Source organism: Meleagris gallopavo, chromosome 1 (assembly GCF_000146605.3).
Source record: "Meleagris gallopavo isolate NT-WF06-2002-E0010 breed Aviagen turkey brand Nicholas breeding stock chromosome 1, Turkey_5.1, whole genome shotgun sequence".
Classification (NCBI taxonomy): domain Eukaryota; kingdom Metazoa; phylum Chordata; class Aves; order Galliformes; family Phasianidae; genus Meleagris; species Meleagris gallopavo.
In genome coordinates this window covers 105,673,373-105,692,363 of record NC_015011.2, presented here as the reverse complement: position 1 = coordinate 105,692,363, position 18,991 = coordinate 105,673,373, and the positions used below count along the sequence as shown (strand labels likewise).

The following is an 18,991-nucleotide window of genomic DNA, read 5'->3' as shown; positions in this document are numbered from 1 at the left end:
AAATCTGAAAGTATAAGTTCACAACAGCCATAAGTCACTAAATCCACCCAGAAGCCAGTTTTGCCAAACACATTAACATTTACGCCTTTAAATTAAGCTTTGTTAATACTTCAATATTTCAATTTCAATCCCTATTTGAAACAAGATTTCAGTGTAAATTTACCAAAAATTAAAATACCCAAAAAATAAAATACCAATTTCTATGAAGAAAAAATCCAGTAACTATATTACTTTTTCTAAAAATTTACTTTCAAATGCTTTTTTTTTAGATGTTCTTTCTGAGTATTTCAGACTGTACTGCCTTGCTGTTATGAAGGCTTCTCTTTCCTCCCCAGGCTATACCTGTCAGGTTTGGTCTGCTGCTGATGCACTGCTGGAATAGGGAAGCACGCATTTCATGTCTCAGGATTTCCCTTTTGGGAGAGGGGAAAGTTCTGATAAAGAAAATAAATGAAATCTCAGCTTCAGTCACCGAAGACTTTTTCTGTTCATGAGGTCAAAATTGTTTTCTAAGTTAAAATCAGACTAAATACACAAAGCTTGTTTGGGGACCATCAGACATAGAATAAAGCTTGCAAGTCTCTTAAACAAGCTTCTGATAGCCCTTCCTTCTCTGCTGCATACATAATTTCATCTAAAAGCACTGTGCTGTATTCCAAATAAGACCAATGGATTTGAGAGAGAAAATCAGTTTCTTGTTAATGGGGCATTGCATCTGTGATGAAAAAAGCCATATACAACACATTCATCCACTTGCAAAGCCCTCAGTATTTTACTTCAATACATTCACTGCATTCACTGGACCTATTTAAAAAAAAAAAAAAAAATCACATTTTCAAGATGCTGATATTATTAACATTAGCCTCTTGCATCCTTCTTCACCTTTCACAATGCTACCACAGGCTGCAAACAAGGCTTAGGTTTCCAATGTCATTCCAAACAAAGGACTGAACATGAGGAGGAGTATCTTCAAGAAGCAATGGATTAAAGCCCTTCAAAAGCTGGTATAATAGATATTGTCCTCAAAGCCAACAGGAAACATTGAAATAGGAAAAAAATAGTACTAATTTCTGAGCTTTTTTTTTGAAACAAGCAATCCCCAAGCTACTGACCATATGTTAAAAGCTAAAAGTATTCTAATCCTTTCGCTTCCTGTAACTCATAACCATCTCCCATCACTCAAAGCTTCTGAAGTTCCTCAGATTCTGTAAGCCAAGGACTAGGACAGAAGCACTGAATAAACTATCCATTGGGTATTGAAGAGGAAACGTCTGAGCCAAAATGAACATGAGTCTAAAGCCATAATGATTATCCAGTAAAACAGGATAAACAGTTTTGTTGCTACGTTGCGTAGGAGGAAACATAGTTTATGACTGCTTGGGGCTATATTAATTTTTAACTCAGTGGTTTTGCTGAACATCAAAGGCACATCATTAAAAATGTCTCTAAAAATCAAAGTCACTCCCAATTTGTCAGAAGATGAAGGAAAAAGGGCTACTGCCAGGAACCACAGTAGGAGAAGAATAGGTTTACTTTCCTGTTAAATTCTTAGTGCCATACAGTGCAGCTCGCTAATGTAGTGTAAAATCTACAGAATTAGTCCCCAGGTGTACAAACTAAGGGCAAAAAGTGAGTTTTCAGCCAGAAGGATTTCTCAATAAGAAGATTAAATCACTGCAGTGAGGTTTTCTATTCATTCTCCTAACCTATCCTGCAATCCCAAACCTAATTTTTGCTTTTTGTTACATTCCCTCTTGTATTCAGATTTCTGTACCCTTTCAACAACACTTCAAAGTTGCACCTCAGCATTAGGGACTGTATCCAGGCATTGGTTATGAAGTTTCTTGAGGCAGAGGAATTACTTTTGAGGAGCTATGGAAAGCCCAATATCAGGAGGTGAGACTGTCAGGAAGCTTTGACAAACAGGTCAAATGGTTTTATCCTTCGTTTGAGTGCAGGGCCCATATGGCATAGCATGACATATCCCAGTAAAGCAGGGATTGCAGATGTTTAAAAGTATATTGTGTCTACATTAAAGAAAAAGGAAGAAAGGGAGAAAGGGAGAAAGGGAGAAAGGAAGAGAAAGGAAGAGAGAGAAAGAGAGAAAGAGAGAAAGAGAGAAAGAGAGAAAGAGAGAAAGAGAGAAAGAGAGAAAGGTTCTCAAGAATAAAAGAAAAAAATAGAAACAGTGGAAAGTTTCTGTAAAGTTAATATCAGAAATGGCTGGTGTGGCCTTGAATCAGATTTTTTTTAAAACAATTATTTCACTGACACATTTTGTATATCATTAGTATGCTCTGTTCTCATCGACTGGATAACAACAGGGAAATCTGCACAAATCCTAGGCTTTTCTTAAGCCTCATTTTGCTACCAGGTCTGCCTCTAACACAAAAGGCACAGGTGTGTGACAGAAGGAAATACATGTTGGCACAATGCAGCAACACGTCTGTGTCATGGGTGAGCCAGCTGTATGCCGAGAGACTTTAATTTGTGCTGCTATCACTGATATCTGTTCTCTCTACAGAATTTTCTGTTAAGTGTATAAGATGTACCCAAATATTTCATCGGTGTTTTTTTCACAGCCTTCTGCTTTAATTAACAAAAGCAGCTGCTATAGCACTAGAATGAGAAAAGTAGTGAAAAATATATTTTAGTAATCTATAAGTTTATAACTTTTCTTCAAATAAAAATGTTTTAAGTATTCACTTAAGGACTTCCCAAGTTTTCCAGGTACAGCTTGTACTTTTCCTACTTTGCAGCAGAACAACCTGGAAATGCACCGAGTTGATGCCCACTGATTACAGGGCTAAGTATCTCCTGTTCAGTACCTTGAATCTGTGCAGTCAGTGTGGACATCATCCAGGAACAAAGAAGGAAACAAAGTTCTAGCCTGATTTTTACTTAGTGTTGGTTGATCTCAAAAGATACCAGAAATGTTTAGACTAATGAAATAAGCCGCAATTGAACTCACTTTGCTTATAGGTGCAGGAAGATCCCAAAGCACACTTATATCACCATTACTGCATCGTTACTTCATAGTGCTTTTTCTCTTCTTTCCCTACGTAGAATTTTGAGGGCATTACAATTGCATGCCCACTCCTACACACTAAAGGCAATAAATTAGATGTAAAGACAGAAAACACACAAAGCTACATCCTTCAATTAGCCTCATCTCCCATATACTTCCTGTCCAAGTGCACTATGTGCAATTCCTGATTATGAGAAAATGATGTCTTCCATGATTTTTTATACTGGGTAAGAATTTGCTACTGAAAACAAAGATCAAATATTCAATTAAAAACAAAACAAAACAAAAAAAAACAGGTAGTGGGCCTGAGGAAACCATTTGCTGTTGCTGGTTGATCACTACATTACACATGCATGGCACAGGAAAACAGTTCTGTGATGAGGTGACATCTGGAACCGACTGAAAATAATAGGCATTGTGCAATTGCTCCTCTTTTAAAATCTAGCAAAAATTTAATTAGGTCAGAAACTAGATGAAGACCCAAAATTTAAGTAGGGGCAAAAAGCAAACAGCTATGACCTGGAACAAGTGGATATACACTGAAATTCTAAATTCAACAGAGTAAGTGAAATTCTTCTTTGCTGGACATTCCTGGGAATTGTATGTCAAAATGCATGAAGATGAACGGGAAACAATAGAATGTGTTTTGGTATATGACAGGAGAGCCATGCACAAACTGTCACACGTTCACTCCAATTTTAAGTTTCCAACACCAGTCTGTGATATAGATTGATGTTAAATCCCACTAAATAAATAAAGAACGCTTACAGTCAGAACTGAAGTGTCCCAGAGAAGCTTGAATATCACTATGAAAACTGTGTTAGAAGCAAACTCTTCTCATTGGTTTATTTTGCCATCTTTACAAGTTTCTCCACTTTTTTTCCCCACATCACAGACTGAATATTTATTTAAAAACGTCCTTTGAAGCCCGCATTTAAGGTAACAGCAACAAACACAGAGCATCTAGCCAATACTTTGTCTGAATGTATCCATGAGTCTGATGTACCTGCTGACTTCTTGCACATCTTTGCATGAAATCACAGATCATATCTTTTGAGTGCTCAACAGGAATGAAAAACATTTATCAATGTGTACTTCAGTACAAAGCATTCATTTATACGACTAACAGTTTCTGGTAGAAGTGACTTTTTGGAGACTACCACTTTTTCCTGCCTGCTGTCACCCTAGGATCTCAGATCTTTGTGAAAGAGTAGAAACCTAAGTAGCACTCTTCATGTCCCTTTGCACAGTGGGAATTTTCTATTCTCTGGCCATCCTGCGTTGCCAGGGCAGCACAATATTGCCAGAGCAAGAGTGCCAGGATTCCTCTTTCAATACTGGCTGTCAAAATTAAACAATCCCTGGCACTCTGACTATTTTTGTAATTATCTTCATGGGTCAAATAGTGTTGTACTTGACTAGCTATTGATTGTCATTAATTTTAAGGATCTCCTATGGCTATTTTTATACATTAAAATCCCAGAATTGGGCTGAGATGAACAGATGTGATTCAAATTGTGGTGGCATTTGAGGACTGTTCTGTTCTCCCCCCATTTGCCCAGGGACATGCCTAGCTTCAAAAGACAAGAAGTCACAGCTTGGTGGAACCAAGCTGCTGAAATATAGCCTCTCCAGAAATATCTACTGTGCAATTTTCTTACATCATTCTATAAATGATACAACTTGAACCTCAGCATTCACATCCTTGCACCTTTTAGTCATTTAAACTACTTAAGAATAAGTCTACATAAAATGCTTAGTTCACCCAATGGACAGAGTGCTTTAATCATGGGAGTGTTTGCAGCGTTCAGGCATTTGCCTCAATCAGCAAGGCGCAGATAGTTCATTTGTGACCAGAGCTTTTGGGTTTGAGGTGAGTCCTTAGCACTAGCACCCAATATGCTTCCAGGTTGAAGAGTGAGGCAGCAAATAAGAAGGAGCAGAGAGAATCACTGTCTGAGATGCAGAAACCCACTTACAGTGCTGTATTTATAGATTCTAATAGCACAGAGGAGAACTATGCCCCACTTTCACCAAAGCAGTGCTGCAATTTATAAATCAACACACTGAAAACCTGCTGATTTTGTATTCAAATTCAATGCAGTGTTCTAAACAGAATATTTACACCAACACCAAACATAATCAACATAATTAGCACAAACGGTAGCTTCCTTAATATTTAGGTTATTAGCATATTCTGAATTAAAACATTATTAAGTAGATATTTCTCCGAAGACATTTGTAATCACTTTCTTTTTTTTCTGAGGCAGGGATTAACGGAATCTTTGAAGTTAATTTTGAAAGCAGCTGCAAGAATGTATTTCCCAAATCCTGTTAATTACCGTGCCAGCCTTGAGAAGTAATCCTTTTTTTTTTTTTCCTGCAGGAAACAGGGCTTGATCCTGCAAGGCTTATTTACAGGAGAACTCGCATGTGAACAAATACTTGCGTTTACTTCAGCAGCATTAGTTGCTTGAGTGAGTTGGTATCTTACTGCGGTACTGTAAAATCTCTAAACTGCACGTTAAGTTCTGTTAAGCACAAGATAAACAAGGTAAAATTAACTATGAAATAAGCCTTCAGAAGCCAACTAACAAAAAAAATACCTCAGCTCTCATTTGGACAAGGATGGTAATGCTTGTGTCCACGAATTGCACTGCAAATTGATAAATAGGAAATATCAAGGTGACCCAAGAGGAATATTTCAGTTACATAAAAATAGATTGATTAAGCTGTGAAGTATAAATGAAAAATTACTGGAATTCTTCAGATGGTCTCTTCCTTTTTTAATCCTATTAGTTCTTATCTACTGGTAGCATTAAATTTGGCACCAAAGTTCCAGAAAAGGAAGTTTGGGACAGGAAACCAGCCTTCAGAACTCCCCTTCCCAGTATGATCCAGTCCAGGTTGTGGATGCCCCATCCCTGGAGGCATTCAAGGCCATGCTGAATGTGGCTCTGGGCAGCCTGGTCTAGTGGTTGGCAACCCTGCCCACGGGGAGGGGGTTTGAAACTAGATAATCTTTCAGGTCCTTTTCAAACCAGGCCATTCTATGATGATTCTTTGTTGATGATGATGATTCTCTCCATCCTCAAGGCCTCATTTGTCCAAATAGAATTGCTTGCAAAGCCATACAGAAAATAGCATCACTAAGATTATTCCAGTTAATAGTAATCTTTCTGCAGAGCTGTCTTGAAATTAATCACTGGAGTCATCTGGCTTAAGAAGAGTTTAATCGTTTGTATCAGTCCAACAGAACAGGCAACAGGCTGTAAAGTGGGGAGGAAGAACCACAATTTGATTCTGGAAACTGAGTACCAAAATATAACTTGCTTTGAAACATTCAAGTTTTGTTTTTTTTTTTTTCTCCTTAATTCCTCTAGACACAGTGGGAATTGCTATGATTTCAGGAGATTGTTCCATAGGAGAGCAAAGATGCAATAGCCCTAGCTCAAAAATGAGTAGGTACAGATGGAAGGATGCAGAATTTCAACCATAGCACCAAGGCAGCATTGGCTGGAAGAGACCTCTGGAAGTTTCTAGTCCAACAAATACCCTGAAGGAGAACATGGTCAATTCTTTGCCAAGCCAGGTCTCACAAGCCCCAAGGGCAGAGAATCCACACTCTCTCTGGGTGATCTGTTCCAGCACTGCTGCACAACACTCCTAAGAAGAAAGATTGCATTCCCCAATGATTTCAGCAGCTGATTTTATTCTGAACTTTTTATTCTGAACTTTTTCTCCTAAAAAGTTGAACTGCAGATGGAACAAAAGTTCTTGATAAAAAGAATCTGGAGGCCATGGTGTTCTCAAAAGAAGTTATTTGGAATCATTACATTTTTAAAATTTTAAAGTAAATATTCTAGTGCCCCTGATTCAAAATACTCTTTGCTAAACAGATCTCAAAACATTTAATCAGTTGCCAATTCAACATGGATCTGTATCTCCCTGTGATGCTGCACAACCTCAAAGAAACACCAGGCAGCCAGGCACTACCAAAGCAGCTCAGTGCCAGGGAGGTTTAGCCACACACAAACATACCTCCATTATAAGCCCTGGCCAGCTGTGAAGGCACAGTTAATGGCAGCTGACTGTGCCAGTTGATGAGCAGCTAATCAGAACCTTGGGGACTTGGGCAAAGTGTTGAATTCAGAGGGCATCCTGGGTACCCTTTAATATTAGCAGTCTCGGATGGGAAGAATGCACTAAGCCAATTAAGGGGTCAGGCTCTTTGCTCAGGCATGATATAGCTGATTATGGATGGTGTTGATTTTCTTAAACAAATATTTACTTTATATTTAATTCCCCCAAACTCTGCTGAAATTGAGGGTAATTTAATTTGCCAAGATACAAACCCAGCTGTAATTGAGTTAGAGGCTGTCTTCAAGGGACAGCTTGGTTATTGATGGCAGAAGTCTGCACTGACAAATTGCTTCATATCTGATCATATCGACTTTATCATTATTAAAACAGACTGTGCATCTTTCCAGACTGCAGAAGTTTGGGTGTTTTTTCTGTTAGCTTTTTTTTTTTTTTCCCAGCTGTACAAGTCAAACAAAATTCCTTCTCACTTTCTTCCCACATCCTTACTTATTTCTGGGGTAAACAGATGTTACTGCAGCCTGTTAGAACTGCCCAGCCAGGTTCTGAGAAGTTATTGATTACAGCAGTTTCAAGTCACTATACAAAGCAACTTCCTGCCTCCACCATAGGGAAAAGCCTTCTGATTTTCAAGACAACAGCATGAGGAAGCAGCACGGATGTTTACGCATCACTTTGCTCCTCAACCTTCCAGGCAGGCCGTGTGGTCACAGACAGTGACCGCAAGCAGCCCGACAGCCATTTTCAGTTTTGACAGCAGCTTCTGTGGGGCTGTTCCAGCAGCAGGGGAAATCACTGGACTGAGAGCACACTGCAGCCAGCCTTGGCAGCGCACCCTACCCAGGGGCTGCACAAAGAGAATGATGCATACCCGTTATCTTTGGCTCTGTGCCACCAGGACATCCCTACGCAGGGAACTCTGAATTGGCAGTGAAGCTGCCTTGAAATTGGGTTGTACTTGACAGAAATTTGTCCCTCATTGTTCAGATATGCATTGAAAACTACTCACTGAGACTTTGGGGGACCAGCTTTGTTTCCAGTGCAGTGCAGTTCCTAACAAAGCTGCCTTGGCACTGTGCATCCAAGCAGCAGCCAAGCGATTAGAAATAACCCCACAACACTAAGAAGGAAAATGGATGGGGTGATGCACAAGGTCACACCGATTGCCAAGCTTCAGGGATAGCACTCATACATGCTCACATAGAATGCAGAGGAAAAAAAGATAGATCACTAGCTTCATCCAAGAGCTGGCTGAAAAATACAGATTTCCACAAATCAGAAGCTCTCTGGACCCTACAGCTGCTCAGTGAAATTAATGCTACTATCAGCTTTGATGGTAATAGTGGCAGAAAAATTAGGAAAGCAATTTTCAGTGTAGCTGTAGGTAGTTCCCAGCATCCCTGACTCCAAGGACAGACTCACCAAGTTCACCTGACCTAGGACTAAATATTTTTCACTTCCTTCAATGCCCTAGCCTTGGAACAAGTTCTCAGGAAATCACAGAACCATAGACTGGTTTGGGATCGTAGAGACCTTAAAGACAATCTAGTTCCAACCTCCTTGCCATGAGCAGGGACACCTCCCACCAGGCCAGACTGTCCAGGGCCCTGTTCAATCTGGCCCTGTCCCCTCCAGGGATGGGACCTCCACAGTTTCTCTGGATAGCCCATGCCAGCGCCTCACCACACTTACAGTAAAGAACTTCTTCCCATTATCTGATATACACTTCCCTTCTTTTTGTTCAAAGCCATTACACCTTGTCCTACCACTACACTCCCTGGAAGAGAGTCTCTCCTGATCTTTCCTGTAGGCTTCCTTTGTGTACTGGAAGGCCACAACAAGATCTCCCCAGAGCCTTCTCTTCTCCAGGCTGAAGAAGTTTATTTCCCCTCAGATTTCTTTCATGGCCAAGGTGCTCCAGCCCTCCCATCATCTTTGTGTTCTCCTTCCCAAAAGGTCCATGTTTTTCTTGTGCTGGGGACTGCTGGTCTGGACAGAGCACCCCAGATAGATCCTCACAAAGGCAGAGCAGGGGGGGACAATCCCCTCCCTCTCCCTGCTGCCCATCCCTCTTATGGTGCAGCCCGGAATACTGTTAGCTTTCTGGGCTGCAATCACACGCTGCTGGCTTACATGCAGTTTTGCAAAACTGGTCAGACAAATTCAAGAAAAGCTCCCTCACTGTTGTCTCAAATACTCCTCCACAGAACTGTTCTTTCCAATACAAGTTCAGCGAAAATTCACATTTTCTCCACTCCACATTAGCACGATATTGTCACCTTGTTCATATACGGTTAATGACAACCCATTACATAAGTCATTAAAAAAGGACCTGAATGTTTTCCTCCAGAAAATAAAGCCACATATTCATTTTGTTAATATCCCAACAGACCTAAGTTTCGCACAGAAAGCAGATTACAACATTCACTTAGATCCAGCTGTGCACTGTCTGACACGTTGCAGTCTGATGAAAACATCTATTAATTTTAAAGGCTTATATGATATGACCACAAGAGATATTGTTAGAATTTGGATTTGTAACTCTCATAATTTTTTTCCCCACAATTTACAGGAATAATGCTAGATCCTTAGCTAATTGTTTCTACATATGCAGATCCATCCCTTTAACCAGCTCCAGGGTGAAAATGCACCAAGCTTCTACTTGAAGCAGGAATGGAAGACAGAACTCAGAACAAAATCCTTGTGAAGCAAGTTGAGGGTCTCCTGTAGTCTTTCTATAGAGACACATTCAGCTTGGCTTGGTGCTAATGCTGTGCCATAGCTTGGGAAATAAGCTGAAGTGATAGCTAGCCAAGACTGACTGGCCAATTAAAATTGGCATGAAGTCACCCTGCCTTGGGCATTTGGCTGACCTGCTTAAACTGCAGCACACGTGTGCTGGCATATGTAGTTTAAATGTGTGCCAAGCCAACAATGTGCTTGTTTTCTCTTTAAGTGATGAGGATGCATCTGTCAGATCTGAGTGGAGTAGTGATACATATGAAGCAGCTATGAAGCCTCACGTCTTATTTTTCCACCATGTAATCTGCAGAAACCTGTTTGCCCAGCTACCTCCATTTGCCTAGTCTGCTTTTCCTCCTCCTTCCAATCAAGTTGATGCTTCTATTTTGCAGCAGTTTCCATCTTCTGTATCCCTTCACCCCACATTCCACTAAAATATGTTTGGAATTTTAGGAATTGGTTTTCAGTGATGCTCGGATTTCATTCCAGAACACCACATGGTATCTCTCAAGTTCCAATAAAAGATATTGTTCAGGGTATTTCAAACTAGTTTTGAAATTGTGCTTAGAAATTCAACAACCAGAATACTTAGTATTTAGTCCTTGAGATTTGAAAAAGTTTTTTTTTTTTTAATAAAAAGAAAAAAGATAGCAGTAGTCCCATTACATGGAGCACTGGAACTAGAAACTAAAAAGAACTAGAAATCAAATGAAAGACATGTTTCTGATTTTTTAATTAGAATTGTTTTTCTGCCCATGCACCTCTCCCCTACTGCCTCGCCCTTAAGACTTGGGACTTGAGCATTCGAATGTTTTCATTTTTAGCTACATGCTTTGGCTCATCTCAGGCCAGCTACTCCCCATTACCAACCATTACATTGCAGTTACCTTAGGATACCTGCACTCATCTGTATGATGCATTGTTTAGTCCCTTTTGAAGGGAAGTCTATCTTGCACATCCGAAGCCCAGTTCCCTTGTTCTCTCATAGAAGAGGGCACTCTTTCACTAATCCAATTTCATCCTAGACTATTCAGGGCTTTGCTGAAACACGCACAGGTTCTTCATGGAGACATAAAGGCAAAGCAGCATGTCAAGTAGTAGGGCTTGCCAGACATGACTCAGCTGAATGAGTCTGGCTCAGAAACACTAGTTTGCTAAAGCCAACCTTTTTTTTATTGTGGGAGAGTATTACTGTATCTATAAAAACATACTCAAAGTACTGTTCTTCCTTAATATCTTGCATGCTAATAGGTTCAGCTTGGAAAGAGTCACCAATTCGCTTGGAAAGAGCCTCCAATTCGCTTGGAAAGAGCCTACTAACTCTTGACAAGATTAAAAACCTGTAGCATAATGTTACACTGAGAGTTGTCCTACTTCCAGGGACATAAGCCTAATCAGTGCTTGCTTGGGCATTTTTCTGAACTGCATTTTTTCTGAGGATGACATAACACACCTGAAATCCCCATAAATACTTTACATCAGAGTGAAACAACTAGCCAGGCTTCCTGCAGCTCTTCACTCCTCCCCATTTTTAGTATAGTCATTTTGTGCTGTGAACCAACACACAATCTTCCCCATTCAGGTGCAGCAGCATACAGCCTTTGAGTTTAAATCATTAGAACTTGAACATCTGGTTCCCATTGTTGTGGTTTAAATCAGCAGGTGGCTAAGCACCACACAGCCATTCACTTAGTCCCCCAGCCGTCAAGTAAAATGGAGGAGAAATTCAGAAAAAAAGTAAAACTTACAAGTTGAGATAAAGATTATTTAATAAGACAGAAAATGAAGAGAAATAATAGTAATTATATCTCATAAAATATGTATTTCTTTTAAACAAAAAAAAAGCAATGCACAACACAATCGCTCACCACCCACTGAGTAATGCCTAGTCAGTCCCTGAGCAGAAACAGCCCACCCAGCCAACTTCCCAGTTTTACAGTTTTGCATGATGTTGTACAAGAAGGCTGCAGGGTGACCTCATTGCAGCCTTCCAGTACCTGAAGGGAGCCTACAAACAGGAGGGGAGTCAACTCTTTACAAGAGTAGATAACAGCAGGACAAGGGGAAATAGTTTTAAGTTGAGGGAGGGAACATTTATGTTGGATGTCAGGGGGAAGTTCATTACTATGAGAGCGGTGAGGTGCTGGAACAGGCTGCCCAGAGAGGTTGTAGATGCTCAGCCCCGGAGGTGGGCAAGGCCAGGTTGGACGGGGCCCTGAGCAGCCTGGTCTAGTGTTAGATATAGAGATCGGTGGCCCTGGATGTGGCAGGGAGATGGAGCTTGGTGATCCCTGATGTCCCTTTCAACCCAAGCCATTCTCTGATTCTATGACACAGAACATCCATTAAGTCAGTTTCAGTATCTGTCCTGGTTCTGTCTCTTCCCAGCTCCTTGTGCACCTGTTGGCTCCATACAGCACTGCTCAGCAAGACCTAAAACACTGGTGCATTATCAACACTTTTTCTCCTATAGCCAAAACATAGCATCATACTAGACACAATGAAGAAAATAGACTCTGTTCCAACTAAAACCAGGACACCCATTTATCTGGTTATTCTACACTGGCTTCACTAGTCCTGCTTGCACTATTGAGTAACTGGAATGAAATGAGCTAGCCAAAGAGCAGCAAATAAAGCTAGTGACAAAACAGCTCCTACCTTCTGCCAGGCCCTTAGACACCAAGACCCTGCTTGTGACACTAAATAAACATTAGCACACATCCTGCCATAGCTAGCACTCCAACTCCACATGTTAGGGAATCACAGAATCACCAAGGTTGGAAAAGACCTCCAGGATCATCTAGTCCAACCATCTATATATCACACATCCACATATCATCCACACAAACCACATCCCTCAGTACAGCATCTAAATGCTTCTTGAACACCTCCAGGACTGGTGACATCACCACCTCCCTAGACAGTCTGTTCCAGTGCCTAACCACTCTTTTAGAGATTACACAGAAGACATTTTTCCTAACATTCAACCTGAATTTCCCTAGGACAACTTAAGACCATTCCCTCTAGCTTGTAGAAAGCAATAATGTCTCCCCTGAACCTCCTCTTCTCCAGACTAAACAACTCCAGCTCCCTCAGCCACTCCACATAAAACTTGTGCTCCAGATTCTTCACAGCTTCATTGCCCTTCCCTGGACATGCTCCAGGGTCTCGACGTCTTTCTTGTAGTGAGGGGCACAAAACTGAACACAGCAGTCAAGGTGCAGCCTCACTAGAACCAAGGTACAGTTCTGAGGGACAATCCCCATCCTGCTCCTGTTGACTACACTATTGCTGATACAAGCCAGGATGCCATTGGCCTTCCTGGTCACACTGCTGGCTCATGTTCAGCCGAGTACTGACCAATGAACCTGCAGATTTAACAGAATGATCAAGTACAACACTCAGCAGTCTCTAATCTGGTAATCTTTACAGTTTGAAGTCAGAAGGATACCACCTTTAATAGCTCCCCGTCCTCCATCCCCCATCCCTTTTTTGGGTCTTACTATCAGCTTCAACAAAGGCACTCTATCATCATTCAGTCTATCTTCACCATTCTCACAGTATTAGGTACACCTCTGTTCCAGGTCATTTTTCATGCACTGCATACTAAGGTGATAACGTAAGAAAATTTGATGTCTGCAAAATAGTACTTTTCTCTTTAAGAGGAGAGACAGCTCAGCTGTAAATAATACTCAAGGCATGTAGGCAATTTTCACTTCTGACTGAACTTGTGATTCTTCCTCCAAGTTCCATGTTGCTCATAAATAAGGGTATGTATCACTTGGTATGAATTGATCAGGTGAGAAAATAGCAGCTGAAGGACTGGCCAGTGCAACACTTATTCCATACACTCTTTTAAATGGAAGGTGGGAAGAGACATGGAGAGCAAAGATAAATTGAGTTACTTCTCCCCAGTCCTGTCATTAAAAGCAAGTTTCACAATTACAACTCTTCCGCAGTTGCTTGCTCTGAGCCCATTTGAAAGACTGTCATTTCTTTTCCTAAGAAGAGACAAGTAGTCTATCTGATCTGTCTCCTCTATTTGTTTCCATAAGAGAAATAAAGAATGATTGCCATTATTAAAAGTAGATGGAAAAGTAAAGGGATAAAGAATGTTAGTTATGATTTCACCTAGTTTCTATTTATTTGGCATGTCTATTTTTGTTAAACTAGTGTCTAAACAACTGAGAAAAAAGAAACAGAACACCTTTTCTTAGAAAAAGAGAGGCTGTTATTCATCTTTATTAAAGGATTCTATGCCTCACAGAGAATAGAGTGTTGCATGGCCCTGTGATTTTAAGGCTCCACTGCAACTGACAGGATGAAGAAAGGCATAGCTTTCCTCTGATGCACACAGCCTTCTCTCAGCCCTCTTCAACCAAGCAATGAGCATCACATGATTTACATACCCAAAGCCTAGGACTAGCCAGTCTATTAGAAGTTGTTCTTTTTCTGTAAAAAACAGTGCAAAAACCATGTAAACAGTAACATACTACTTTTTATTTCATAGACTTGGAAAATAAGACAGATAACAGCAGACATTGACCATATACCTTATTTCATCATGAGCCTGACCAAGTCAGCATAGAAATGGTGGAAAGATAATCCTTGTAAGCTTGATGATACATTAGAATTGTAGGGGCATTTTATTAATATGTTACATGCCTTTGGAGCCTGAAATTATACTCTTAGTTTTCCTATTGAAGTGCTGGATGCAGTTCTCTTGTTTTACAGATACAGAGGCTTTCATTTGAAGTTACTCTTTAACAAGGAAATAATATTATCTTGAAGCACACTTCTGAAACCGACTGTCCCCTATTAGGGCATTCTTTTAATCTGTTAGCACACTGAAAGAAAACAAGCTACTTTCTAAACTGTACCACCTTCACCAAACTAAGGAGATTAGCTTCCAACTTCATTCATAAGTGCTGTTTGAGAAGATGCCTGAATCCACTGAAATCACACCAGTGGAAGAGTAGTCAAAGTGATAAATCTAAAAAAAAAAAAAACTTGTTACTCCTTCCTTCCTCCTCTTTTGAGAAGGAATTTACTACAGAGCTAATAAGTAAATTTGAGATAAAAAAAAAGTGTTCACACACCTTCAATCCCACCCCTATCCTACAATAGCTGCACAATTTCTTCCTCCAGCTTGCCACATTCTAGTTGCACTTTAGATCTATGCAGTTGTGTACATATTGTGGGTATAACCTCAGTGAAACTGGTAGTTTGAAAGTTGAGGATCGCTGCAGTATCTGAAAAAAAAGGCATTGTCATCATCATCACATCCCCACCCCCTCATCCTACTGCAAAAGGTCTGCTTGCTAAACACCACCTCCCTCAACAACCTAGATTGCAAGAACCACATAAGAGTACGATTGCTCCCTTGAACAAACGTGGTGTATTTTCCCCACAACAAAAACCATCTCTCTGATTTATTGCTATCGGGATTATTGATGTTAGAAACATCACTTCAGTGTTTAAATACATCTAGTCCCAAGACTCAAGGTATCAACAATTCAGCCCAGTTTCTATGGAATATTAAACTGAATCTCAGAGAGCAATCCCTGAAGGAGTTTCAGCTTTTCCACTTAACTACCTGAAACAGTTACCATTTCAGGCAGAAACCAGCACTTATGCCAGAAGTTCCATGCTTGGCTACATTCCTCTCCTTCTGTAATAACCTCCTGGCTAGGGTAGTTGACTGAAGTGATGGAAACACATCCCAGGGTCTTCTTCAATCTGTAAGGAAGCAGACACCCTATGTTGCTCTAATAGGCTGGAAACATACCCACACCATGAGGTTAGTGGTATTACTTGCCTTGGATTGCCTTGGTTATGAGGCATCTCCTCTCACTCTGATGAAGCTCAAATTTTAGGACAAGCCTTTGACCCCCGTGTTAGGCATATCACATTTCTAGTGAAGCCAACATCTACCCCAACACAACTGCTGTGTAACTATCTGAAGGGAATCTGAGCTCCAAGTTATACAAATTAAGTACTCTGGGCTGTAGCTGGGAGCTGCTTGGCATTCCCCACAAGATTTGAGCTGATGAGTCAGAAATACCCTGCACATCCCCCCAGGTAACACAATCATGTACCTTTCATATTCTCCCAGAGGTGAGCACAAGTCAGCAGTTGTTGCCAAATTCAAGAGTCATAAGACAATAGGAATGAGCTTGCTGCAGCTCAAGAGAGAAACACCTGGAGTTCTTTGTATTCCAAGCCCAGCTAAGAGACCTAAGCACTCTACAGTCAGACTCCAAGGGTAAGACTGATCCCTAACAACAACCAGAGCCATTCAACACAGAAGGAAAGAGTGGCAATGACTGCTGTAAAAAAAAGAAAAATCTTTGTATGAAGTTAAAAATGCTTCTTGCAAGCCTTCACACCAGAGGAATACTGTCAGGATGGCCTGACAAACTCAGCATGTCAGATAGTTACTCCACTGGTAAGCTGACAGACTCTTTGAGGCGAGTTTTAAGCTTAAAGGCTCACTAGCAAGTGTATGTAGTGATTTGGCATTCTTCTGTGAATCAACACCCAAGATGACTTTCCCCAGTTCATCCTAGGTGACCAGAGATCTTTAATGGAAGAACAGCTGCATCTGCCTCATAGATGCTGTATGACAGTAGCTAACTCTGAACAGCTTGGCCATTCTCTCCAAGCTCATTAAAGTTGAAGGAATAAACCTACAGACCTACAGAAAAGGCTCCTCAATTACTTGAGAACAGATTTCCAAAGTTACTTCAACACCTAAGAACACATTTCAGTACATAATGAACTATCTCCAGCTAAAACCAAGAAGCATCTAGCAATAAATGCATTTGGACACTTCCATGATCCAACTGGGTAAACCCTTATACCTTAAATTGCCTGGAGTTACAGTGGCAGATCTTTGCCCAGCAATCAGAGTATCTTAAGTACATTTTTTGACTAATTGCAGATGAAGATTTTCCTGCAGAGAAGTTCTTTCCACACTGAAAAAAAAGTTAGCTGCTAGAAAATAAAGGAGTACTATAGTCAGATTAATGGCTGCTTCCTCTTCAGCTTTCTCCATCAGGAGAGTGGTAATCACATAAACAGGAACTAAGTTAATTTTACTTGAGGCAATAAAATGAGAAGCCATGTAAAAAGTCTCAAGAAATAACTTCCAGAGGATCTGAAAGCTCTCTTCAGAATTTGCTACACTGCATTTTAAGTTTCACTCAAATACTAGCAATTATAAGCATAAGCTAAAACCTTTTGGCCATCTCAACACCACTTTGAGATAATCTTTTCAGGGCTCAAGATGAGCCTTTTTTAATCACTGTCCTCAGATTCTCTGTCAGATTAGGACAAAGAAAATAAAAATTCAGTTACAGAATTACAACTGAAATCCACCAAGACCCCCATCCAAACAGATGTTTAAGGAGCTTGCTTTCTAATCTTTTTTTGCCTCTGCTTTTAAGCAGTCTTCTGAACTGGGGTGGTTTGGGCTGGTCCTGTTGCTCCTACCTGTCTTTTGGAAAAACAATATTCTTTTGACTGTTGGCTTTCATTCAGTATAGCTGTGGGTGATAAATGCTCCAGTGTTATCTGTTGAATGACAGTAGGATTGAAGACACTGATTGCACTTAAGCATCATATAAAGCTAACATTTCTAGCTCTGAAGGTGTGCTAGAAATACTGCTCTGCGAGGCACCAGGAAAATTATGAATAAAGAACCCCTATGGTGGTATTAACAGCGATCTTAATGTTCATCAGGACACACTATGCACAAAGCAAGCAATAATATTTCAAACTATGAAAGGGAAATTACGGAGAAAGTACAACCTAGCACAGGAATATAATGTAAGAGTGCCTTGCACAGCTGCAGTCAGTATAGCATTCAACCATTCCTCTTCAGAGAACTTCTCCCCAAACGCTATCTTAAAGGAGTAGCCAGCGTTGGGTGGGTGGCAAAGGTGTAGTTGCTTTCTTTAAAAGAAGACAGCATGGACTCTGCCCAGTGAATTCAAATGCAGGCAGCGACAAGGAGATGTCACAAAGCATGGTGCAAGTGCACTTGGGCTGTCAGATCCCTGCAAACAGCAGGAAAGCACAGTGAGGCTTCCCTCTGCTTTTCCTACTTGCCTGACCCGCAAACTAAAATGTTTCTCCTCACAACTATCTCTCAGATCCTCACCTCAAGTCTTTTACCTAAGAGAGCACCAAAGTATAACAGCTGCACAGCAGCTAGTCAGAACTAATTCAGTGCTTCTTTTTGCTTTACTTGTGTTGCTAAGACAGGAATAGCCAATTGTTAGAGAAGCGGCAGGTCTTTTGTAACAGGAAATAGCCTCCAGAAATAGGTGCTGGGTAAGGTGTAATTACAGATATCACTACTCATCCCCAAGGGAAAGTGCAATGGAGAATTGGGGATGCTGCAAGCTGACTCTGGCTGGCACTTGACTGACTGACTGTCAAGGAGTCATTCTGCCCAAGTACACACCTAAGAGAAAAACACTGGTTTGCCCCCAGAATATTTCTCCTAAAACAGCTTATTTACAAGCAGGCAGCGATCCTTCCAGGCTACAGAACTATCCACATTATTTTCCTTAATCATCCTTCCCAGGTCAGATTTTATGAAGTTCACATTAGCATCAGACTACAGAGATGTCATTTTTTCCATGAGCTCCCACATCTGGCTCCCGCACAGTTTGCTCTATGATGATTCCATGCAGGGAAAAGCACTACAAACACCTTTAAACTCTGGTTTTCAAATTCTCAACAGGGGCACACGGTCCTTCAAAGCACAAAACAAGGCAACACCACTCACTTTGAAGGAGCACACACACCTGTAGAGACTTATTAAATACAGCTTTACAGAAGATACGAGCTTCAGACCCACACACAGCCAACAAACACCTCTCAGTTCATTTGCAACAGAAGCGCCCTGCCCTCCCCAGCTGACCTTAGGAAAGTAAACATTACACTTAACGCTCAATGCCTCCCGCACCCGCAGACCCCTCGTCCCATCCACCCCCCCACCCTCTCTCACACTTTCTGAAGAGCACCAGCGGCTCCCCCTTACCCTCCCAACGCCCGCGCCCAGCGGCCGCTCACCCACCTCGCTCATCTCGCCCGGCAGCCCCTCACGCA

The 18,991-nt window shown here is 41.0% G+C and overlaps 1 protein-coding gene across 2 annotated transcripts in view; it reads right to left on the bottom strand.

The window, feature by feature from the left end:
- Positions 1-18,985, bottom strand: part of PCP4 (Purkinje cell protein 4) — a 52,541-nt gene extending 33,556 nt beyond the window's left edge. Inside the window, exons 1-2 of one of the 2 annotated variants that reach the window (XM_010723831.2) lie at positions 18,924-18,960; positions 15,481-15,610 (exon numbers count right to left, since the gene is read on the bottom strand). In XM_010723831.2, coding sequence (XP_010722133.1) covers positions 15,481-15,483 — 3 coding nt within the window. In that variant the 5' untranslated portion in view covers positions 15,484-15,610; positions 18,924-18,960. Of the gene's footprint in view, positions 1-15,480; positions 15,611-18,923 lie in introns of both variants that reach the window. The other variant, XM_003202949.3, reaches the window with a different exon arrangement.
- Between the last annotated feature and the right edge of the window lie 6 nt (positions 18,986-18,991).